Below are 25,169 nucleotides of genomic sequence, written 5' to 3' on the forward strand. Positions count from 1 at the left end.
GATTTTTCGAAATAATCGATGTTGGCATCTATGTTTCTCCACCTCTATTTCATTTGCTATTTCCACGAAATCAAATGAAATTCATTTGATATTTATTTCCAAGAAATCAAAACGAAGCACCATGTCAAGTTCAGATGACGATTGGTTTGACCAGGATGAGAACGACCTGTTGCAGGGCCTGGAAAAGTCCTTGAAGTCCCTGGAGCTGCAGAAGAATGAGGAGTACATCGAAAGCCCCTCATCTGAGGGTAAATACCACCGTATGGTTAAGCAGCCATCAAGCTTTTTGAGGGAGCGAACTTCACAGTTCTCCCTGACCGAGTTAACAAATGCCTTAAAAATGCCAGCCATCGACATGTTCTTATACTTTTTGTCCGAAGAGCGAGATCTCTTCGTGAATCAAGTGTTGGCCAATGACAGTGTGAAACGAGTTGGCCTGTTCGTGGATGTCCTGTGGTCGCTCTGTGAACTCGAATTGGGCGGATTTGATGAAATCTTTCTGTCCGCATTCAGCCGGCAGACGGCGCTTCTGGACACGATCAAGAATCTGTTGCAGGCCAAAGCCTCTGTGTGCGATGCGGAGTCGGCACTGATATTAAGCCGTGTTAAGTGGATGCTTCTACGAGCCCATAAGCATGGCCTCCTTAGTCGCCAGGGCTACGAATTGGTAGAACTTTATAAGAAATTGGCACCTTCCTTTAAAAGCGACATGATTGATGGTCTTGAAGCATTCACCGGTAACTTTTCACATAACGTCAAGGGCCTAATTTATCCAACGCTGGACACGTTACTGGGCAAGGAAGCAACTAAGGCTTCCAATGAAGAAGAGAATGAGCGCTTAGTGTCAGACAAAGTAGTCCAATATGTGAATACACTGCGGAATTTACTAAGAGAAGATTTTTTAGCACCACTAGTTGAGTTTGTTCAACAGCTGCGCAGCGGAACGGATGTCGATGAGTTGAAGCAACAGGGCCTTCTATGGTCCGATGTGCATCTTACTTTAAATCCACAGTTTGCTAACGCTCAGCGTCATAGCCTTGTTTTTTTGAAGGTTCAATCAACTAAAGTATCCAAGAATGTCTATAAGGCTTGGCTGAATTCTATAAAATCTGGGACTCTGCTCTGTCTTACCACGAGTCTGGCCTTTGATGATTTAATTCTTGCTTCCGTTGGTTATACTGAGCCAGAAAAACTAAAGGAGGATTGCGTAAGATATGTGTTAATCATTATATTAAGACTAATGTTCATATTATTTCTATATATCCGCAGCTAAGTGTTCAGATTGTCAAGCAATATAATATTGGAAACGCCTACAACCGACCACTGATCATGTTCCAGGCGCCCGTGTTTTTCGAACCTTATCTCAGAGTTCACAATTACCTGAGCACTTGCAGCACAGAGAAGTTTTCCATGCGTCGCTATATTGTCGACGGGCAGGTAAGTTAATGTGTAAGAGAACAACTAAAATATATTCTACATTATCAACTATTTAGATGGAGATACGACCGCCAGCGTACATGAAACCAGGAGTTCAGCTTAGTTTCAATAAAAAGCCCTTCACGTTGGACAAACTACCGGAAGATCTGCACTTAAATGAGAGTCAGAAAACTGCATTCAAGGAAGCTTTAAGCAGGGAGTTCAGCATCATTCAAGGACCTCCAGGCACCGGAAAAACACACCTTTCAGTGCAGTTGGTTAACAGCTTGATACAGAATGCCAAAGCCCTGGGCACGGGACCCATCATTGTGCTGACCTATACCAACAATTCGCTGGACAAATTCCTGGTAAAAATTTCGCGGTACACCCAAGAAATTCTTCGCTTTGGTAGTCAGTCGCGAGATCCGCAAATATCAAAGTTTAATTTGCGTACCATGATCAAGCCAGAACTGCTGCCACCGCGTCTGAAGCGAATTTGGTGGCTAGTCAATTGTGAGCACAAGAAAGAATTCCAGAACCTACAAGGCCTGTACGCAAACTTTGATGGCAGCGAGGAAAGCTACCAGGACATTCTGGCGGCTCAGGAGAAGCTTAATCAGGTTGCCGAGCGTATCGAAACACTGCGTATGGTTTTCCAGTTCTTTATAGCAAGGGACAAGGACCTGTTGGCCATGACCACCACGTGCGCGGCTCGCCATAACTTCTTGTTCAGGTTGCTACAGTCAAAGTGCGTCCTCTTTGAGGAGGCAGCCGAGATCCAGGAGGCACACATCGTGGCATGCCTAACGCCGCACACAGAGCACGTGATCCTCGTCGGCGATCACATGCAGCTGCAACCTTTCAGTGGCAGCAGTAAGGTACCACAGATCTCGCTCTTTGAACGACTCATTGTGGCGGGGCTGCCATTTTCACGGCTTAATCTGCAGTACCGCATGCGACCCTGTATTTCTGAACTCCTTGTGCCCAGCATTTATGACGAGCTTCTCTGCTCGGAGTCAGTGAAGGAATACGCGGACATCCGCCTGATGTCTAAGAACTTGTACTTCGTTCAGCACAACCAACCTGAGCACCGCAATTCTGATATGTCCGTTGAGAATCTTTATGAAGCTGGCGTGCTGGCTAAATTAACTGAGTTCCTGATCCAGAAGGCCCAATATAAGCACAGCGATATTGTGATATTATCCCCTTACAATGGCCAAATAGAGTGCATCAAGAAGGCGGTATGTAAGCAATACCCAATTGTATATTATTTGATTTTTCAATGCTTTCTCCTTCTGCAGCTTCCCCAAAACTATCGCTCGACTGTGCAAGTGGCCAGTGTGGATAGTTTCCAAGGCCTTGAGGCCAATATAGTGCTGCTCTCGCTGGTGCGGAGCAATCTATCCGGCCGAATTGGCTTCCTTCACCAAGCAAATCGGGTGTGCGTGGCTCTTTCTCGAGCCCGCTGGGCTCTGTACATCGTCGGTAATATGACGATTTTGGAGGATTCCTTCCCAAAGATTTGGAGCCCAATTGTCAAGCGCTTGAAAGAGAATAATGCCATCGGAGAGGCATTTCCGACCATAATCAGTACCTGATTACACCTAATTAAAAAATGTTGATATGTGACATTTGATTTTCTGTTGATTTTATTTAGTTTGATGAGGGGTTTCAGTGATTGAAGATCGCTTGCCGATGTGCGCCTCGTTTATGCCATCAGTTTACAAATTCTATTATCCTGATACACTCGACATTTTTTTGGAGCTTACAATGAGGGCCGGACATGAAGTTTTTCTGTGTGCTGAAACGTTTCCATAGATGACGGATCTTCGTTCAATACTTAAAAATACTTCTCCTTCGACATTTACTTTGTATTTTTGCTGCACGCATGTATGTACACATAGTTTATATTTGTAAGATCTTTTTAGGTCTAAATATGCACAATAGGGTGGGTGTATTTCTTATCCTTCAGAATCGGAGTGGCGGAAATGAATACATTGACAGTTTTCTTCACGTTGCATGATTGTTAAGAAGAATCTTATTGTAATAAGTTTCGCCACCGATGACCGATTCCAATCCACACAAAACGACCTATCCCAAATGCAGTCAAATTATAGTCAGTTGACCAGTTTTTTTTTTGTTGAAGTTTTCTAATGTTATACATTACATGAATCTGCGGCTGCATTATCAACTAGATCTATTTTACTTTGCACATACGGAGCATTTACTTGCCTGGCCAAAATAGTTTTTATACACATTAGGTTTATGTTGTAACTCTGTAGTTTTTGTAACCCTGACAGACTCAATTTGGAAAACGGGGTTGATCAGATAAATTTGCATAGGTTCTTTTTACTTAGATATCTTTTTCTTTTACTTTTTACACAATGTAATTTACTTTTCACTTAATGCATAATTGGTTTCGGGGAACTTTTTACGAACGGCTGCTGAAAATGTGGCTAAACGAAATCGGCTTAGATTTACAATGTGGTTAGATGAGAGTGTTTCAAGAATTTAACTGCTGACATGTGCATATTGTATATAATGGATTTATTCGATGGTGAAAACGTGCAGTTGATAAATCAAAACGAGAAGCGCGTAAGAGGTGTGCAGCAAGTAAATTATATTCCTTCCTATTACGATTACGATCTTAGTTAATGTGTTGCATTGGTGAGCACACTTTGCGATCCAGCGCACAAAGCGGCGGAACCTCCACAACGTCGTCAGCTTATAACTTAGGGTTCTTGGGGGGATGGTGGGTACAAGAGCTGAGGGACCGGATTAGAAATCAAAGTTTGTCGTATCTAACTTAAACTGAATTTTGATGCGAGCAGATCGCCACGTCAGTTGGGAGCGGGATGGGGAATGGCGGTTTGCTGCTTATCCGCCGGCGGCGGCGGTGGATTCACTACTTTTCTTGCCGCTCCGAGAGCAGCCGTCAGACGATGGCATCCGCTATTGCTGCAGCTCCGACCCCTATATCCGCCCGGGATCATGAGTGCACCGCCTCCACTTCCACTTGCAGCTACTCCGCCACTCCCGCTCCCAGTCCCACTCCCGCTTCCTCCCCCGCTGGCAGCCGACGTGCGCGTGGCCGCCGACGCCGTCGTCGTCGTCATCAGGGTGGTACTGGTTGTGGTGCTGTTGCTGGTGGTGGGTCTGCCGCGTCTATTCTATTGCTACCGGCGATTGATCAGCCCGTTAGGAGGCGCCTGTTGGCTAGCCGTATGCATCAGCTCTAGCTCGACCAGCAGTGGGAAGTGATCAGAGGGTATATGCGGATGTGGGCATCCAACAACCTTATTCTCGCGCAGCCAATCATTGGAGACAGGACCCAGCAGGCCCAGCGGCACCATGCCCGTCTTCGTGTAGAAAATGTAGTCGATGATGCCCTTAAAGTCGAACGTATAGTTGGTGTGCGGCATGATGTCCTCGTTGTAGGCGGAGGCTAGCTTGAACGAGTGCGTAAACTCGTTGGTGTCGTTCGAGAGCAGCCGCTGCAGGCAGGACTTGTAGCCCATGTCCTTGAAGTCCAAATGATCCATGGAGACGCGGCCCTTGCCCAGAAACTCCACAACGCCTGAATCGGGTAGCGAGTTGAAGTCACCGCACAGCAGCAGCTGGACAGCATTGGAGTCGTTCTTGTGACCCGGCCGGAAACTGTGGCTCGCCTCGTCGATGATCGTCTTCAACTCATTGCTGAGCATCATCGTCTGGATGAGCTTGACGTCGCAGAACTCAGGGTCCCAGTGTATGTGCGCCGTGCAGACGAGCAGCGGCTGCGAGATCTGCGTCACCTCGGACATCGGCTCCCATGCGTTCTCCTTCACCTTGAGCAGGGCGGCCAGACCGATGTTATCCTTAGGCATAACGCGGTTCAGCATGTTGTCGGAGCCCTCGGCATTGGCCATTGCCAGCTGATTGAACTCGATCAGTGACTCCTTGATCAGCGTGAACCTATGTAATGAGATCGCTGCATTAGATTATCATTTAAATAGGTATTGACATCTGTACTCACTTGGACGCCCTGAAAAATATCGCACAGCCATCGACGTACTTCCTCTCCAGCTCGGACATAGTCTTAGCTCGCGACTTCGGTGAGAAGATTCCCTCGTAGCCATCGTTCTTGAGTTCCGGCAGGAAGAAGTGATAGAACTGCTCCGTTTCGATCTCCTGCAGACTGATAATGTCCGCTGCATAGTGCCGTATCTCGTCGATTATGGACTTTTTCCGGTACTCCCAGCATAGCGCCCACGACGGACAGTATCCGTACATTTGCCGCGTCGCGTACTTGTCGCAGAGCACATTATAGCACATGACCGTAAAAATGCCTACGGGTGTGGAAAAGTATTTATTAATGCTGTCTATGAAACCAGTGCATTCTTAAGCGTAAAATTTGAAAGGCAACTACTAAGTTGGCGGAGGTATCGCTTTTGCAGAAGTTATTTTTTAATTTTAAGAGTATTATCAATTTAATAAACAATTTTCTTAAATTACTCTCAAGTACTTATTACTGCTAAAAGACTTGTCGATGGAAAAGCGTCTTGTTTAGCTATCTAGGGCAACTGCAATTGGCTGGCTAATAGAAAATTCTTGTCGGCCGCTTGTCGGCCATTAGGCTTTAATTACAACTTACAGGCTGGTCGCGTTTTGTTGGGCTTGGCCAGTGGTAGCCAGGGCCTCTGGGGCGGTGGATTCACGGTAACTGCAAAGATAAAGCACAAAAAGAGAAGCGGATGTGCGGTTAGTAAGTTGCGCGAGTGAAAATGCCAAGTGGCAAGAGATTATTATGAAACTAGCACCCGCACACACGAGCACTCCGTATCGGCTACCCCACTGACACACTCATTGCTGCACTGGCTCCATCCACGTTCTCCCACAACCACTTATCTACTCCCCGTGGAAATCCCCCATGCCGTCCGTCCACTGGGTGCAGATTGCAAGCGGTGAAAGTGACATGCACAAGCAATCAAATTGCTTCCGCCTTTGGGTTGCCCCAGCGCAAAAGCGGCACCACCAGTTCAAGTCAGGTGGTGATTCGCTTTTTGCCGCTGAGGTGCCAAAGTGATGTTGGTTCAAAGGTACTCGTACTTAGGATTTAGGTACACATATCTAATCGTTTTTTTTTTCATATTAGGCTATAAGTCTTCTATAAAGGATTAGCAAGTTTCTGAAGATATTGTGAAATGTATAACCCAAACAAGTGTGCAAATAAGTACCATTTCCCATCACTGGTGCTGCGGGAACCACTTACTACTACGTGATGGGGCAGCACTGCTTGCCTGCCGACTGGGACATGTGCTCCTCCAGCTGGGAGGAACATGCTGCGGTGTGGCGAAACCGATAAACGTCGGCTGCAGCAGGTAAGCGTAATAGGAACGATATTGGAGCTGCTGTTGCTGCGGGTGGCGCTGATGATGCGGTTGATGTGGGTGGTTCGGATGTTGCTGGTGGCGCTGGTGGTGCGGTTGGAAATTCTTGCGCGCCACACCCGCGCCACCTTTTCTCGAATTGGTAGCCGTGACTGGGCCGTTGCTTACAACATTGTGCCGCAGCAAAGGGCGCCTTGGAAAAGAACTGGGTGCGCCGCTCGTCGGTACAGCGTTACAGTGGCGGTGGGAATGTGGAACCTAATCGCACCGATGGCCAGCGGTTCGGACTCCTCTCTGGCGCTCTGAACACGAAGCGGTAGCTGGGGGGCTCTGGGCGATTTGTTTTGCTTTGTTTCGCAGACCTGTTGATTGTTTTTGCATTTCTTTTTTCCCTCTGGTAATTTTGTGCACGCGGTGACGGCGACTAAAAACTTTCACTTTTTAATAAATTTTGTGATTTTTTTTTAAATAATTTTGCTTTTGTCTGTGCCTTGTTTTGTTTTCGGCTATGTTGCTTTTTTTTTTTTTGTTTTTATTAGTTTTGCTGACTACATTAACACTGCTTTGATTGCATTTTAATTGTGCAATTCGTGTTTAGGACTCAGCACTCTTGCTGCTCTTTAATTATGCAAATGGTTATTTAATGGAACGGCACACAAAATTACAGAAGACGACGAAAATGAGTCACCGAAACGGGAAATGTCTGAAAAGGCAACGTAACGCGTGTACTTGAATGATCGTTGTGTGCGAAGCACAAGTATAAACTAAACTGCTTGAATTACAAAACTCCAAAACGAAAGACTTTGACAGCGAACTCAATGCCAACTTTTGTTAGCAAATAAATAGCATCCTCAAGTGGATGCTCATCATAGTCATCGTCATCATCATCATCATCATCATGGCGGGTTAAAGGTGTTCGGTTCGGTAGCTTGGGTTAAGTTATGAAACTTTTACCCGCCGACTTCAAAACACCCACGCACCCACTCGAAACACCAATGTTGTGCCGCCGAGTGGGTCGCATGGTAAATAATTTCACCGAATTTGTGAGTGATCACCCCATGGACAGGTGTAACAAAAGACAAACGCACATCGGAAACACTTTTCAAAACAAAGCGTTCAACGAAATTTGAAAACAAATTTGTTCAGCCAGCGAAGCGTGCCACAGTTTTTAGCGGCTTGTGGGGAAAGATGGATTGCTGTTTGTATTTGGTATGGGGGAAGTGTTGCTGTGGAAAGTCACAACCTATATTACTAACTAGCCAGTGAAATGTATAAACTATTTTAGCATTTCATTCATTTGTTATAAAGGTTGTCCCGCATATAAGAAGGCCAAAAGCATGCTCGCTCCAAAGCTGGCTTCAGCCCCACGCGCCCATTACACTGTGAGCAGCAGCAAGGTTACTCCTAACGTTAGTTTTGCCAACGCTGTCAAACAGGCAACTGATGAGACACATGCCATCCCTCATACTCAGGCCAATTTTGACAACCTGATGGAAACAATAATGGGCAGAATGGAAGCCATGTTTGAAAAAATGATGGAGAAGGCGATGAGTCAAACGAATCAGATGATGGAGAAGGTAATGAGTCAAATGAATCAGATGATGGCAACCGTCTGTAAGTCCCTATGCAATCAGCACTAGACATAACTATCTGGAACGCAAACGGCCTGATCAACAACAGGCCAGAGGTCGAGCTTTATTGCAAGACCAACCAAGCAGATATTCTTCTCATATCCGAAACCCATTTTTCAGACAGGTCCTACTTCACCTTAAGGGGGTATGACCTCGTGTCAGCCATCCACCCTAATGGTTCAGCACGCGGCGGCGCCGCCATCCTTATTCGCAGCAGCATCAAATTCGACACCCAACCACCAATTCAAGAGGATTGGGTGCAATGCGCCCGAATATCGGTAAGCACCACCCACGGAGACATTACCTTAGCTGCTGCCTACTGCCCACCCAGATTTAGAGCCACGGACGATTGCTTCTCTTCGCTTTTGGACAGCCTCGGCCCCAAATTCGTCATAGGAGGTGACTTTAACGCCAAGCACACTTGGTGGGGTTCCAGAGTATGCAATCCAAAAGGACGCGCGCTATGCAGGCAGGTTCTCTCCCGCAACCTCAATTGCCACGGAACTGGGACGCCAACATACTGGCCCACTGACCCTGCAAAAACTCCAGACATCTTGGACTTTGCGATCTCTGGCGGCCTGGACCCGGCAAGAATCCAGACCAGGGAGGTGGAAGACCTTCTCTCGGACCATAGTGCCATTGCCGTTTCGGTCTACGCCTCAGCCATGTTGAGATCCGCGGGTAAAAAGTTAATCTTCAAAACGTCCGACATCAGCAAATACCACCACTGGCTGAACAACTCGACAGTCACTAATCCACCATTGGATACCCCTGAACTTATAGATGCGGCCGTTGTGAACCTCACCTCGCAAATTCAGGAGGCAGCAACTTATGCTGCTCCAAGGTTCTCTAACCAAACGAGGGACAGAAGTAGAGACGTCCACTTTTGGAATCCTCGGGTTAATGAGCTCAAGTCAGAGAAAAGGCGTCTCCGACGGGTTTGGTTCCTCTCCAGGAACCCTAGAGACAAAACAGCTCTCAACAGAGCCACCAAGGAGCTGAAGGAAACTCTGGTCAGGCTAAGGAAGGAGGCCCTCGACAGCTTTGTTGGTAATCTCGCGCCGGGTGATCCCCACCACAACCTGTGGAATGTTACCAAGCGCATCAAGAGGCCACTGAAGAGGATCCCGCCCATCAGAAGACAAGACAACTCATGGTGCAGAACTGAGACCGAAAGAGCCAACGCATTCGCCGAGCACTTGGAGGAAGTCTTCACACCAGCCAATCGATGTTCCCCAAATGAAGCAGCCGAAACAGCCAGGCTCCTGTCAGAACCTCTCTTTGACTCCGAGTCGATACCCCAGGCCACGGAAGAGGAAATCAGCAATTTAATAGCGGCAATGGGTAACCACAAGGCTCCAGGCGATGATGCCATCAATGCCATTGCTTTAAAGCTCCTCCCCCCTATTAGCAAGTCACTAATCACGACCATAATAAATAAGTGCTTGCAATTGGGGCACTTCCCTTCATCATGGAAACGCGCCGAAGTAGTTATGATCCTGAAGCCTGGTAAACACGAAGCCAATCCCGCCTCCTACCGCCCGATCAGCCTACTACCAGTACTCTCCAAGATACTCGAAAGAGTATTTTTGACCAGAGTATTGCCGGTGATTGAGGAGGCTGGTCTGATCCCTGATCACCAGTTTGGCTTTAGGCGCCGCCACGGGACACCAGAGCAAGGCCACCGAGTAGCGCAATATATCCTGGACGCCTTTGAGAATAAGAAATACTGCCTAGCAGTAATGCTGGACATTAAGCAAGCCTTTGATCGTGTTTGGCACCCCGGTCTCCTCCTAAAGCTCAAAAACGGCCTGCCCCAGCCATATTTCAAGTTCTTAAAATCGTTCCTGGAGGGCAGAAGATTCGCCGTCAGGTGTGGAGAAGCGCGCTCAGACGTCAAAGAAGCCCGTGCAGGAGTTCCCCAAGGAAGCGTTCTCGGTCCGCTCCTCTACAACGCGTATACGGCTGACCTGCCGGTGATACCGAGCCAGTACATTATGGCAGCCACTTACGCCGATGATACTGCGTTCCTAACAACAGCAGATACCCCAGCAGAGGCCTCCCAGACTATGCAGGAGCAACTAGATCTACTGAACACGTGGCACACGAGATGGAATATATCGGTAAACAGCGACAAGTCAACCGCTACCACCTTCGCAACTAGACGCGGCACTTGCCCACCAGTCAGTTTCAACGGGTTCCCAATCCCAGAGGTAGCCAATCCAAATTATCTTGGCTTTACACTGGACAGGAGACTTACATGGAGACCACACCTGCTAAAGAAGCGGAAACAGGCGGAGAACAGAGTCCGTGAATTCTACTGGCTGATGGGCAGACAATCTAAGCTACCGACTTCCACTAAGCTCCTTATCTACAAAGCGATCATAAGGCCAATCTGGACGTATGGCATTCAACTGTGGGGCACTGCATCGAAAAGTAACATCAACATAATCCAGACATTCGAAAACAAAACGCTCCGCACAGTCACAAACGCTCACCCTTTCCACGATAATGCCACTATACACGAGGTCCTCAGCTTCCCCTGGGTGAAGGATGAGATTAAGAAAAGCAGCAGGCAGTACATGCAGAGGCTTCAAGACCACCCAAACAACCTGGCACAAGACCTGCTGGACACCAGTCAACGCACCAGGAGGCTGCACCGATCACACCCTTTGGACCTCTCTGGGATTAGACACGCAAATTAAATTAAATTATATACATACATTATTATATACATCATACATACAATATCGACAGTTATTGTATAGTTTCGCAACAATTTATGTAATCAATTAATTCTCTACCGTTAAGTTTAGTCATCAAAATTTTGTTCCAGGAGATCTCAACTAGTTCAGATACTTACACCTAATATTGATTTTACTTGTTATATAATGAGTATTTTACGCCTATCTTTATCAATACTTCGTTCTCATTGCCAAAATAAAAGTGAAAACGAAACCTGTTTCTCTAAACTCGTGAATGGTAATTGAAAGATGTTTGTTTGGTGCTCCACTTTTTGGCACGTTATTCTGTGGGCTTTCTGCTGTCAGATGTTAATTTGCTTGGCAAAGTAGCATCATGACTTTGAGTTGGGAAAGCACAATTGTAATGTTCCCAATCATCTACGGACTGAGCACAGAGCACAGTCTCCGATCCTTTCCCTAATCCACCAGCTCGCTCGCTCGCTCGATCGGTCATAAATTTCCAAACGTCGCACAATCAAGATTATTTACTGCCTAATGGATGCATATCAATTATGTTTACTCTCTCTTGACACGGTTAACTCAAAGTTGCCATTCGATGGTTCAATATTCGCCTCGCAGCCTGGTGTCACGCCATGTCGTGTCGCCTCCTCCAAACCCACCAAATCCTCCCAATCCCATCCAGCCCGAGGCTCCTCTTACCGCCACCACCACCCACCAGCAGCAACGATAGCACCACCTTTCCCCTGGATCTTCATTTTTGGAGTCCCTCCTCCTCGGGCGCCATTAGAAAGCCCTTTCTATCCAAAAAGTTTTCATGGTCGCTGCTTGCAGCATTTGAAAACAAAAAGCAACGAAATGAAATACAATAGCGAAGCAGCAGTGGAAAAAAAAAGCCAAAGACAACAAACAAAAGTTCGAAAGGCAAAAACCCAAGTGAGCGTATCGAAAAAGAAAGTGAAATTCAAATTGAAATTTGGTGCGATTAAAAACGCCAAGAGGCCAATATGCAGAGCCTGTTTTGTAAGTGAGCGTGTATTGGATTGGCCAAGCCAACGATTTCGTATGCACAGCACGTTGGCAAATGCGAGGAGGTGGACAACCACTCCGGCGGAGTTGTGGCGAACTGGAGGCCAGGCCAGGCCAGACCTGCTCCGCTCCGAATAGAAAACAAAAGTCAACTCGCCACTTGCCACACTTCTGCGAGCACTGCAATTAGATAACTTGTTTCATTTGCACCAGTTTTTTTCGCAGCAGCAGCAATTGACTGCCAATGTTCAATGGCGTTCAGCAATCGCAAGTTGCAAGTTGCAAAGTTGCTGGCTGCTGATTGCCAGTTTCTGACTGGTATGGCTTGGTTGTCAGTCCACTTCGCCATCGATGGGATTCGATGCGATGCGATGCGAAGCATCCACTCAAGACAATCTGGCATTAAAATCATAATAATGAAACACAATTTAAGGTGCACTTCAGGCACTCCACGCAGCCAAGTAACTACAAATGGGGTCAAATTAATAGCAATAATAATTAATATTTGCTGAAAGAATGAGATGGTGCTTAGTAAACCAGTTAACCAGTTAAGAAATGAAATACTAGAGAGATCCAATACAAAATGCTGCCTTTTAGCCTCCATTAAAGCACAAGTCACACGATATATTTTTGAATTTTTTGTGGCTGCTATTTGTAATCGCTATTCTTTTGGCCCCAGCTGTGGGTTCAGTTCACTTGCATATGTGCGTGTGGGAAACCAGTTGGACAGCATTTGCCGCTGCATTTCTTGCCGGGTTTCACACAGATCGTGCCCGAACGTGAGCGCCATATTCAAAAGACTCCAATTGTGCTGCGTCACATGGAAAATCAATTGAAAATGTGCGCGCACAGTGATTATGCACAGGCAAGCGGATGACGAGTGGCAACAGCCGCTGCAGAGGAGCACCCCATCTCCACCAGCTCCATCAGCAGTTGGATTCGCAGACTGGCGTGGGCTTTCTTTCCATGAAGCAAGACACAGACACACCACAAAAAAAAAAAGAAACATCTAATGATTAGTATAGAAATCAAATTGATTTTGAGCATTGTTGATTCTATGAAGTGCATTTAGGGAAATTATCTTTAATTACAATGGGAAAGAGTTGCTTGGCAGCATGATAATAGGGCACACATATTGTACACATTTTTTTCTCCCAGTGCACTAGGTGGCAGTGGCAGCATCTTCGTAGGAGGAGGCAGCAACTGCCTCACGCGATCCAACGGCCAACAATGCCGCACGCTGCCTGGTTACGTTTATTTTTCTTTCGCTGATCCACTTTTAAATCTTTGCGCGCACTCGCAGTCGCAGCACTCAGATACTTTCTCTCTCCCGCCGTTGGAAAGCGGCGACGAGACAACTGCCTACTGAACACTGCCTTTTGCCTTCAGCCTTCAGCCTGCCTCCTGCTGGAAACCAATCCAATCCAATCCAATCCCAGCCAGCCAGCCAGCCAGCCATCTACCAAGCCCCAAAGAAAACATCCAGGGGCTGGTCTCACAATCCATTCATAGTTGGCCAACAAAAACGCAACTATAATTAGAAACCTTAACTACCGAACGCCGAAGTACTACTGCTCATACTTGAAGAAATGCAACTATAATAGAGTTCACTATTCAAATAAACGGAATACCAATTAAAAGCAGTAATAAATTTGTTTATTACAATAAATAAATCTATACATGCAGAGCAGGCATTAATCTTACTCTTAACAGTTTTTTTCCCGAAAAGATAGGCAGCATTTAAAAATAGCACAATACCAAAAAACCGTTGAATATCTGAACAAACCAAATATATTTACTCGTAAATTTAAGTTTTTATTCATTTCACATTTTTGGTTAAGATAGCCAAATTTTAAAGGGGAAATCGCTGTTTTCTAACATTTCACCATGCGAAGAACCAATAAATTAACCAGAAGATGGTGAAATGTACTGGTTAAACTTATATATTGGATAAGTAAGTTTCTTTCAGCGAAATGAAGTGCTAAAACTCGTGGGGACTTCAATTAAGAATAGCTTCTTAAACACTTAAAATGACTGTGTAGAGAAATCGCAGCCATGATGCATGGTTTTTTTTTTTTCTCTTTTTTTTTCTCCTCTTCACATCGAGGGGCCTTAAGCAGGAAATACTTGATTTTTTCCCAGTGCAGTTCGGCCCATTCCCTGGCCATTAAACTTTCTAATCATTTGCACTTCCTTTTACGCAACAACAACCTTGATAAGCCCAAAAAGCCAGGCCAAAACTGAGACAACCGGCAAACGAAAACGAAACCAAAGCGAAATGGAAACAGGCTGTAAGCTCACTTCCGCATTTAAAACAATAACAATAAAGGCGTAGCGACCAGACGAAGAAAACAAAAAAAAAACATTTCCGATTTCTGATGCATATTTATAAGAAATATGGGCCAATTATGCGAATTACTCCACAAAAAACAAGGGGCGGAGGGGGGAGAGAAACAAGCAACCAACAAGCAATACAAAAAAAAAAAAAAAAAAAAACGGAAAAAGCTTCGCAGTGACAAAGCACAAAATAATATAAAACCCGGACAGAAAAAAAAAGTTCACATTTCGTAACCGAAATAACCGTTAACGCTAACAAAGGCGGACAAAGACTGGGCGGGACAGGGCGGAGGGGCGTGGTGGCTCCGGTGCCGAGGCCCCAAAATGATCAGCCGCTTTTGTTACTGCCCTCCGCCACACTATTATAATTTTTGGCACTAATATCATCATCGTCATCATCGCTGCTTCTTCACTCCCAATTGCAGTTATAAATACCGGTTTCGCTATATAAATAAACCATTTTCGGTTGTTTGGGGCCGTTTTGTCATACTAAACTGAGCGAAAGCCGGGGTATATTGGCCAAAAAGGTTAGCGATATAGGGAGCATTATCACTTATATATTTATACATATATAAAATCATACAGATAGTAAGGGCTATGCTATATGGTTCTATAAAATTAATTAACACTGCCAACACAAATTAAATTGATGCATATACATATAATAATATTAAACTAAACTTTTTATAACTTTTTTTATAAAACATACATTTATTTTGTTCTATCCTATATGATCCTATCCAAATCCCTTTCCTTTCCTGTTCAATACTATCCTAACCATGACATATCCTACACTTTAAGTGTTGGAAATGCGTTTTAATGGCAATCAAGTGGGTTTTACAGGGTACTGCACAAGTCCACAGCCCGACAGTTAATTTTCGCTCCACTTCCTCTTCCCACATTACAATTCGGCATGCTCCACTAAATCGGCAAACGTTGTGGGAATCGATGACGCCGCGATGCGTTTAAAATGCATTACAAAGCACAAAAGTTGTCATAAAAATTAAATTAAATAAAAGCCGAAAACGAGAAGACTTACGTATGATCAAGGGAACGGGAGGTGGCAGGAGATCATCAAGCGACTTAAGCCAATTAAACGATTAGGTAACAGTTACAACAATAATCGCAGCAGCATCGTATGCAGCGCACACACAAAGCCATCGTCATTGGCCAGAAAAACGGAGGCAGTGGTAGTAACAATAATAAAGCTCAGACGGGTCGAGTTATAAACCTACATAGAGCGGCAAAATTTGTACAACCAACGGTGGGCCAAGCGGCCAAGCAAGTGGCAAGCGGAAAAAAGCCAGAAACAGAAAAAAAATAAATTCATGTTGTGCCCATTTCGTGAGCGGACAAAAAAAAGGTAAAAAAGATGAGGAAGAATAAGTTACAACAAGAAGCAATGGTCAGTTTTGCAGACCGAATATCTCAATACTCTATAAAATGATATTACAGCATAGCTATGGTAGATCCTTTGATTCGCTGATTCCTGAGATCATAACACATTATACCAGATAGAATCCCAGTTATGCACATTGTGAATATATTGATCGTATAAACCTTTCCTTAGAGCATAGTAGTAGGTCACAAATGCGACAGCCTTAAATGAGAAAGACTTAAAGAGTTAACACCGGCCCTTTGGCCGTTCTCCGTCCACTTGATTTATGGGCTCCGAGCCACGATGCATCTTCGCCGGGAGATTACGACACAGGCGAGACATTAGACCCCATCCTCCAGCCATTCAACCAATGATTTCGTCATTTGAGGCTGCAGCGACGCATGGCGAGATCAAGTCTTATATATATATATACACAAATATATATGACAATGAAATGGATGAATGGTCAGGTTGGATGGGCTCAATCGCTCGCTCTTTGTTCTAAAGACCATCTTCTGCTACCGGGCTACCATCAAGTCGCAACTGGTGACCTAATCAAGCATGATAATCTTTAATAGGTGTGGAAAAAAAGAGAATGACCCAATTAACTAGTGTTAGGTAATACTGGCATACTTTCTGTTCTGTAAGATTGGCTTTTTTGCAATCTTCGGTGGCACCACGAACATATTTCCATTATAAGGATTAATTACTTAGGTTGCATTTAACCCACTTTTAGCATAATTTATATTAATATAATACTTAAGATCACTCTGAACTCAAGCCGAAAATCGAAAAGAAGAACGTGACTTTTAATGACTTCTTCTGTTTTTGCTATCCACACCGACAATCAAATTTACACATTGCCCAACATGAGCACAACATTTACTCCACCGAATTATTCAAAAAAAAAAAGAGTGGAGCCCTTCGAGTGGCTCATGAATAGTGTGGGTATAGTTTGGCTAATGGGCCAGACAAGTGGCAACCGGCAATTGTCTGTGAAAATCCACAGGCAAGTCAACACGAGAACGGCTGAAAAGAAAATCAACAGCGGTGCCGGCAAAAAGCAAGAAAACCACTTTGAGACGACCCAGCGAACGAGCAGACGGCATTAAAAGTGGAGAATAAGTGTAATAATGACATTTGTGTGGCCGTTAGAAGTTGGATTCTTAACTGTTTGACATTTTGCGTAACCTTTTTCGAAGACATTTGGCCTTTATCCCGATTAACCGCTCTGTGCAGAGGAAGTGGAGTTAGGTTAGAAACTTGGGCAACTCCACGCCAAGAGGATGATGATGATGATGATGATAATGAGGAGGATGAACCACCGGTGTTGTGTGTACGTGGCCCACTGAACTGGCCAAGTTAATTGGAAACTGAAACTTTCAATTTCATGGCGAAATGCTAATTTCTAGCCAAAAGAAAAGTCAACTGGAAAAGCGGCTAAACGAATTGAGTAGAAGACTCTGGGGGAAATGGAAGACTTGGGAAAGTCTAACTAAAAAAGCTAACTAAAAAATTTCAGAAATAGAAAATGGCAGAACCTTAGTACACTTACTAGCAAGATAATTTCAACTATAAAATTGATTTATTACGCGATTCAAGTGAACACTTTGATTTCCCTATTAGATCAAAAGCTTTTCTAAAAGAAAAAACATTTTTTATGTCCGCGAAGGTTGTCATTTCGAAACCCCAGCGAATAGAACGACAAATTTGAAATACCCGCAGCTGGGGAAGGTGAGGAAAAACAATTAAACTTGGGGGGGACAGAAGGAAAAGCGAACAACTAGCATGCTAAGAAAGATGGCCCCGCTTCGTTGGCCACCGGCCATATCATCTATGACCAAGAACCACAACAACGACAGCGACAGCCGGCCGAGCAGCGCGACGCATTTATTGACGTAGCCAAAACACATTAGCCACCGCTGGCTGCCAGGTGGTTCAGTGGTGCGGTGGTGGGGTGGTGGTTCGCTGGTGCTAGATGGCGGCTGATGGCGCAAACAGTGTTGCAAATGACCCAATTATCCACTGACCCACTCAACGCTCGTCCGTTGTCCGGGTCCGCAGTGCGAACGATGGAGCATTGAGCATGGAACTCCAGCACGGATCTCCTCCTCCAGAGGTTTGCCGGCTATTGCGAAAGAGCCCGGCCGATGTTGGAAGCTGACCTAACAAGCAGTTAGTAGCCCAGCTGGCTGGCTAGCTGGTCAGAACTCCAAATGAGGCCCTAAAATGGAGACATTAATTAGCCTAATGACGGGCACAAAATGCCCAGAAATTAATTTGCCGGTTACGGTTATGACAGCGGTTAATCTTTTTGCGAAAGCCGGCAAGACAGACCCATCTCATCAGCCACAAGCAGATTCTCCCGGGTGAAAGGTTCCCACTCAGCAGCACTCGGTAATTGAAATCGACGCTGCGCGGCCTCCGCTAAGCGGTGAGCTTCTTCTAATGTTTTGGAAAGTTCATTTTCGAGTGCTGTCGATGCAGTGCGTCTGGGAATTCGCTGGGTGCTGGGTAGGCCCAGAAAAGCCGCCGACTTCTGTTTGTTTTTCCGGCTTCGAATGCGGCTCAAACGTGCCTCATTATAGATGATGGAGTTTGATTTTTTGTTTTCCCCCCCATTTTATTTAGTTTTTTCCAACACCTTGTTATTTTTTTGGGCTATCAAAACAGCAATCAAGTTCTTTTTGTTTGACATTTTTGTTTACACTTTTTATTGGGTTCTCGTCGTTCGGGCTTAATCAAAATAAATAAGTTGGCCATATTGTGTGTGGGTTACAAATGCGGTGTATTGTTGATGGGTCGGGTTAACTATAGGATTGTTATTTGTGCAAAAACGATGCTTACGAATAAACACAAACACTACAATAAGAATGCGGGAGCGCACACAATACGAACTAGTGAAAATATTAATTAAATAAATTAGCTTCGAGTGGTAATTTCTATCTGGGGAATGGTAACACAAACTGTCTGCCCGGAACCTGCCAATGGAAAATCTGTGACATTTTCCAGCGCCGAGATGCTGAGACAACTCCGATTGCTACTCCCAGCCAACACGATTCGAGCCAAGTTAATTTCAGCCAAGCCAAGTTTTAGCCGGAGTAGTCGAGTCGTCGAGCAGAGCGGAAAACTTCAAGCAATTTCAGTGCGCGCTGCGCGTTCGTGAGTTTCTTTTAATTAAAAATAAGGCGAAAACTTTTACTCGCCGACTAACTGCAGCACAGGTAAGCAGTAAGCAGGTAACTAGGGCTGCTCTCGATTTTCAGATTTAGATTTTATGCTTGGCGAGGCGATCGCAGTCGGAATTAATTGTGCACCAGATCTTCGCTCGGCTGTTTTATGCGCCCCTCAAATTGCGAATCTCATATCGAAGATATAACGCGATATGGATAACGAATTAACTGAATGATCGCCTCAGAGAATGAAACTCTCACTTTAGGCTTATGAATATTCAATTGAAAAGAATGAGTTATCAGCTCAAAGCGAATCTTCTGAACGTTTTGGTTTCTTTTAATCGAACAAGGCTTGTTGAAAAATCCTCTACCCCTATATTATAATAAATTATCATGCACAGATATAAGCTTTTAGTAGAACATCGCTATAAACCACTAGAGATCCAATCTGTTTTTGTGTTTCCCCATATACATATAACTTATCGGCTATAAAAGTTCACGTTGTAGCGCTTCGCTTACGGACTAAGTAAAAACATCCAAACCAACTAATCAGTTAAAATAAAATAGAACCCAAAAAATACATAAAGATACAAAACTAACATGTAGGAACGTTGCCTAAGCTCTACGATAAAAATTAACACCCACGGACCGACCCCCTATAGCCCCTATGTATATGTAGCCCTATATAATTCCCAGATTTTTGGGAGTACATTTGGGGACAGGTTGCTTGGCTTTTTGGCCCTATGGAATAACGTTAATGCACAAATAACAACAACAACTAATTGTATGTGTAAGGTAGATGGAGATATGCATGGGGGTATAGTTAAAGTATCTCTAGAGTTCACATCGTACATCTACACGATTTCTACAGTTTCTTCTTCTTTTTGCGCCACAAAATCTGCATAAGAGTCGCACCCTTCCCGTAACCCCCACCCGCAGCTCCGTCATCTGTGGATCTGTGGTCTTGGCAAAAAGAAAAAGAAAAGAAAAATGTCTTAAAAAAATACAGATATACAAAACGCCGCCGCCGCCGCAGTGAAAGTGAAAGTTGAAGTGGAAGTCGGACTGGGATTCGTATGTACATGGTTTCCAGTCCCGGCCTGTCTATATAAGTTTCCATTTAGCCGGGGATCGTATCCAACAGCCTGCTTGCCAGCCTGCCTGCGCCCATTTGGTCAACTCGTTGGCCTTTTGTTTTTCGCTCCGATCACGTCGTCGATGTTTTTGATGATGATGATGTGATGATGATGATGATCACCTCACATGTGCGTTATATCCATTTAATGGGTTTTCTTCTTTCTTCGCCGTGTTCGCTGGAGTTGCGCAACTTGGGTTGGGTAGAAATTCAAAAATCCATCGAGGAGATTTACATTTCCCCAATCCAAAGTCGCCCACGCATCGCTATCTCGTCTCACGTTTCACCAAATCGTCGCAAAATGAGCCACTTTCTGGGCTGCGATATCGTCTCGTCTCGTTTCCCATTTTCATGGCTTTGGATTTGATTAGTTTTCCACTGGCATCGTCACGAGATGGTGGAAAACGCTGGCTTCAGCTTACCCACCGTGCCCAATATCAGCCTGGTGGGTGTGGCCCGGCTGTCTGGGCCCAGTTTGGCAGCTGCCACTTGGCTGTCATCGTGGCTGCCACCTCCACTAGGCTGCCTTCCCCCGTGCCACATCAAACCCAAACTGTTGCCAATGTTGGTGGTGGTGCTGCTGCTATTGTTGTTGCAATCCACGAGAAAATCCAAGGCTGTGGGCGTCGCATCCGTCAGATTCAAATGCTCAAAGTTAAAGACAAGGCCCGATCCGCAGTTGTGGCTGCCAGCGCTATCCAAGCCGCTGTCGCTGGCTGCACCCGATCCAAATCCCGATCCCGATTCCGATCCCGCCTGATCTACCGCATTGCAGGTCTCGATCAGCTTGCGTGATATCTCATTGAGGCTCGCATCAAGCAGCGTCTCCGCCTGGGCGGAAATCGAGGAGGAGGCGTTGCCCAGCTTCCCACCACGCCAGCAATTTCCAAACAGATCGTTGGCAATGTTGATTCCACTCAGGATATCCCCGTAGCCGGAATCATCGCTCAGGCATTGCGAGGGTGTGGCAACTGCGCTCGGATGACTCCGCTGGGATCCGATTACTCCCACTTTTTCCGCCCGGCTGCTATCGCCGGTAATGGGAGCGAATTCCTCGGTGGTCTCCTCCTGCAGGGCCAATGAGCTGGGCAGGCTCTGGCTGCAAATGGAGCTATCGCAGGAGCTGTCCGAGTGCGTGGATGACGTTGAGGAGGAGGACTCTCGGCTTCCGCCTCCTGGCTCGCTGGAAGAGGCATCGGAAAGCGATCGCCGAAGCGGGTAATCCCAAAGCGAACGAAGTGGGTCACATTCTCGGCAGAAGCAGACTCCGTGCGTATGATCATGCTGCAATATTCCAGATGGTAGGTGGTAAGATCCACCCGCATTTGCGGTGTAACCGTCTAGCGGATTGGTCATCTTCGGTTGCATGTCCGTCTCAATCTTGAGCAAAACACCATTTCCCGGTTTGCGATCCTTCTTGCGCCGCTTCCTGGGTTTAATAATCCTTGGCAGACAGGTCTCCGCTGGTGTGCTGCCCTGATCCTGGCCAGCAGCATTGTTAGGCGTCTTTTCTTGGCTACTGAGCACCGGTGGTGCCGAATTCTGATAGCGAAGGGCTCGAGATTTGTCAGCCAACTTGAAAGCAGGCTGACTGCTCATCGGCTGGTAGCCACTCCAGTTGTTGGCCACAGGATGATGGTGATGTTGCGGCTGGTGGTGCTGCAGCTGCTGTTGCTGGAGATGGTGCTTGCCATTCTGCTGGAGCAGCGGCATGCCCTGGGCATGCACAGCCAGCTGGGACATAGTGGCCCCGCCAGGTGGCCAGGTTGGACATGTTTTAAGGGCGGATTTCCTCAGCAATCTCTGTCGCTGTGCTGGCGACAAGTGACTGGAGGCATTCGAGATGAGCGGTATGCCGGCGCACTCATTGATCCGCTGCTGGTTGACCACTCCATAGCCAACAGGCTGAGGTGGTTGGCCAGCCGACTGAGCTGCCCAATTGGGCGGTGGTGCAGACGGCGGACCATGATGCAGCCTGTACACAGGAGCTGGATGCTGGCTACCCGGCCAATGGCTCAACGGATGCTGGTGGTATCGCAGGGAAGCGTAGTTGGGCGGCGGTGGTGGTGGTGCTGCTGATTCTGGCGCCCTGTAAACGGCCACATGCGATCTCATACTGTTTTTGTCTTAGTCCCAAACTGAATCCTGTCGGCGGATCGAGTCGATTGCACATCACTTGGCCGCTTGGTTAGATTATTCGACTTGAGCGAGCCACCTTTCAGAGAGGCATTTCGGTTGGCCAACAGTCGAGCGATTCCACCGCAACGAAATGAAAAGCGAACGCCAAGAAACTGGGACACGGCGCGATCGCAATTACGAAACACACGGCGCATGCGCGACGCTCGCGAACGGGTTTCCAGCTGAAGAGAGACTGGGGAGCAGAGTGGAGCTAGTGCGTCCGCCTCGTAGCCAAGCGAGCGGCAGACTGAAGTCAGCTGCTAACGCGATTGACAGCGAAACCCGGCTAACAGTAAAAGCCGTTAAGACAAGTCACTCTCTCTCATTCTCTCTCTGTCTCTTACGTTCCACACTAGGTCCACACGTACGCTCTGACGCTCAGCCACCGGCTCTCTTTTTTGGGCCAACTTGCATCGGAGAGCAGCTCTTGGCTTTTGCATGTCGAGGTCGTGCAGTTCTTTTGGCCAACGCCGTCAATTGTTGTAATTGTTGCATTCAATTAGACATTTTTAATTGATGCCCGTGCATTATGTTTTTTGGCATTAATGGGCAGCCATGAGTTTGAACTTTAATTATGGCTTTGGCAACAGGTTTTATGAACTATCCTGGTGCGGAAAAACATTAGCTAACTAGCTGCGTTTGAAAATGTACGAATAAATATATCTTTCTGCTGTTACAACTCTACTATATATAAATACACCCAAATCGTTTTTGATCTCTAAGACCAAAATTTGCCAACAAGTCATTAGCCCTAAATTTCCCAATAAACATATATATCGAGCAGTTACATAAGGAATTCTTGCTTGGCAAGATAATCTCCTACTTTAAGCTTCCTTTTTTTTATCAATAAGATCCCATCAAGTCCAGCAAGATAGTTAAAATACCCTTGAGCCCGTAGTTTCTTCGAAAACTTTCTCTTTTCGGAAGCCTTTTTTCGCGTGCTTTCCTTTTTACCCCACACATGCACACACGCAGCCAGACACACACCTGGTCAGGAGCTGCTCACGCACCGGGCGCACACACACACAGGGATTTAGATAGACATGGGGGGACTCACATGACAAGTTGTCCAGCATGTAGGTGAGCAGTTTCTGCGTGCCGTTCGGTTCGTTGTAGATGTTCATGAACTCCTTTTGCAGCGGATTGCCCATGAGGCCGAGTATGACGAGGTGGAACAGCTTGCCGATCTCGTAAGGCAGTACGCGCAGAAAGTTGTTGTTCAGCAGCAGTTCCCTAAAAGGAGGCAAGACAATGGAGTGGCTTAGTGAAAAGCGTGGATCAGTGATTAATAGGGTCTGCGCCCAGACAGCGAGTTCACAATAGATCAACTGCTAAGGATGCAGTACAGTATGAGACATAATAATAGGACTAAGATAGGATTTAAATAATATTCTATGCCAGGCCACAAACTCACCGCAACTGGATGAGTTCGCCGAGCTCTGCGGGAAGACTTCTTAGCTTATTGCTGGACAGGTCCAAAGTTCGGAGGCTGGTCAGCATGCCAACGTCTGCGGGCAATCGCAGCAGCTGATTGTCGTTCAGGTAGAGGGCGGTTAGATGCTCAAACTCCCACAGCGACGGGCTGATATTGCGGACGCAGCCTGTAACCAGATGTACGGTAGAATTAATATGATATTTGTTGGGATTTAGTGTGTGATACGCACCAGTAATCTCCAGGCCACTCCAGTTTGTCTTCTTGCCCGCAGCTATGTCCTCCTGCGACAGAAAGATCTGCTGCCTCCGATTGGCGCTGTCGTATTTGTCTTTGTTACGAGACATTTTATAATGATTGCCTGTTTGGTATAGAAGAGAGTTATATTAGTATATGTATAATGTAAGAGCTAACAAGTTAATATCTGGAATTGTTTCAAGGAAGTTAGGGCTCATGTTAGGAGACAAAACCTCGCTTAGCAACAAAAATGAATGCTTTGAGTTTTAGCTTAAATGTATCTAGGAGTATTGGAATCAAATCATAACCTTTCATAATAACCGCCTGATGATAAGCGTCTCTGCAAAATATTAATAAAGTGGTTTCCATTATTATTTTGTATTAGTAAACAAAGGTGGGTCTGAGGTCCGGGTTTGGTTTACATACACAGCTCAGGGAAAACTAATAGCAGTACTTAAACATCAATGAGTAAAATTTAAGTGCAAGGTAAAAGGTCGTTATGGAAAATACCGCCAAACTCAATGGTTGGATAGGATTTGAGGAAAATCTTAATATATTATTGATAAATTGAATTGGATATGTATTTTGAAACGTTTCTTTTTTTTCAAAGATACATACATATATTAGGCTTTAAGTTACTGCTATTGGCTTTCGCACAGCTGCGGATGGTAAATTGTAAATCATAAATAAATGCAAACGAAAATGATTTTGGTAAGCGCGCGCAAAGTGCAAGCACCAACACACACGCACACACACGGACGCGTAGCACACACACAGAAACACTATACAGTTAGATAGAAGAATGGCGTGGGCGGGCAAAACAAGAAGAAGGAAAGCCGTATGTCGCATATTGAAAATCGTGGATACCAGGAACCTGTGTAGGATTACCTGGTTCAGTTCACTTTTCCCAGGAAGTCACCTCAATCGGAAATTCTGGCTCAAATTTACTTGTCGCCTCTCTCCACGTTTCGCGCGCTCTTTTCGCTCTCCGCCTGCACTTACTCGAGGATTTTGAAAGGAAAGGGAAGACGCAGCTGGGGATTCTGCAATATTCGATATTCGTAGGATTCACAGTGAAATTTAAGCGACTTCTATTGTTTTCGGTGCCTTTATTTGGGTCCTATATTTGTTATTTTATTATTTTGCTGCTTT

The 25,169-nt window shown here is 45.7% G+C and overlaps 3 protein-coding genes and 1 long non-coding RNA gene across 11 annotated transcripts in view; 1 reads left to right on the forward strand and 3 right to left on the reverse strand.

Annotated features, from left to right (window-relative positions):
* On the forward strand, positions 1–3,052 carry LOC6729365 (NFX1-type zinc finger-containing protein 1). 3 transcript variants are annotated; one of them, XM_039295898.2, is made up of 5 exons: positions 20–131; positions 237–1,207; positions 1,270–1,437; positions 1,494–2,657; positions 2,718–3,052. In XM_039295898.2, exons 1-5 carry the CDS (start codon positions 122–124, stop codon positions 3,012–3,014), a joined length of 2,610 nt encoding a protein of 869 aa, XP_039151832.1. In that variant the 5' UTR covers positions 20–121; the 3' UTR covers positions 3,015–3,052. The 3 variants fall into 3 exon arrangements, with proteins under 3 accessions (XP_016036001.1, XP_039151832.1, XP_016035999.1); XM_016177375.2 differs by having other exon boundaries at positions 1–1,207; XM_016177373.3 differs by having other exon boundaries at positions 76–248.
* Positions 3,043–25,169, reverse strand: part of LOC6729368 (CCR4-NOT transcription complex subunit 6-like) — a 22,779-nt gene continuing 652 nt past the window's right edge. Inside the window, exons 1-8 of one of the 6 annotated variants that reach the window (XM_044923452.1) lie at positions 24,906–25,041; positions 24,326–24,357; positions 24,013–24,141; positions 23,763–23,949; positions 23,406–23,581; positions 6,050–6,118; positions 5,432–5,744; positions 3,043–5,370 (exon numbers count right to left, since the gene is read on the reverse strand). In XM_044923452.1, the coding sequence (XP_044779387.1) occupies positions 4,593–5,370; positions 5,432–5,744; positions 6,050–6,118; positions 23,406–23,581; positions 23,763–23,949; positions 24,013–24,141; positions 24,326–24,332 (1,659 nt within the window). In that variant the 5' untranslated portion in view covers positions 24,333–24,357; positions 24,906–25,041 and the 3' untranslated portion in view covers positions 3,043–4,592. Of the gene's footprint in view, positions 5,371–5,431; positions 5,745–6,049; positions 6,119–6,667; positions 6,803–23,405; positions 23,582–23,762; positions 24,142–24,325; positions 24,358–24,905; positions 25,146–25,169 lie in introns of those variants that run through there. The other 5 variants (XM_044923451.1, XM_016174806.3, XM_016174805.3 and 2 more) reach the window with 5 other exon arrangements.
* Positions 8,803–11,090, reverse strand: LOC120285075. Its single transcript, XR_005544341.2, has 2 exons — positions 10,915–11,090; positions 8,803–10,840 (listed from the first exon to the last, which is right to left on the reverse strand). It is a non-coding gene; the product is annotated as an uncharacterized LOC120285075 (long non-coding RNA).
* LOC27206433 lies at positions 18,547–22,672 on the reverse strand. Its single transcript, XM_016174811.3, has one exon. The coding sequence runs from the start codon at positions 22,283–22,285 to the stop codon at positions 20,558–20,560; it is 1,728 nt and encodes a 575-aa protein (XP_016036010.1). The 5' UTR covers positions 22,286–22,672; the 3' UTR covers positions 18,547–20,557.

The sequence above is a fragment of the Drosophila simulans genome, chromosome 3R (assembly GCF_016746395.2).
Source record: "Drosophila simulans strain w501 chromosome 3R, Prin_Dsim_3.1, whole genome shotgun sequence".
NCBI classification, from domain to species: domain Eukaryota; kingdom Metazoa; phylum Arthropoda; class Insecta; order Diptera; family Drosophilidae; genus Drosophila; species Drosophila simulans.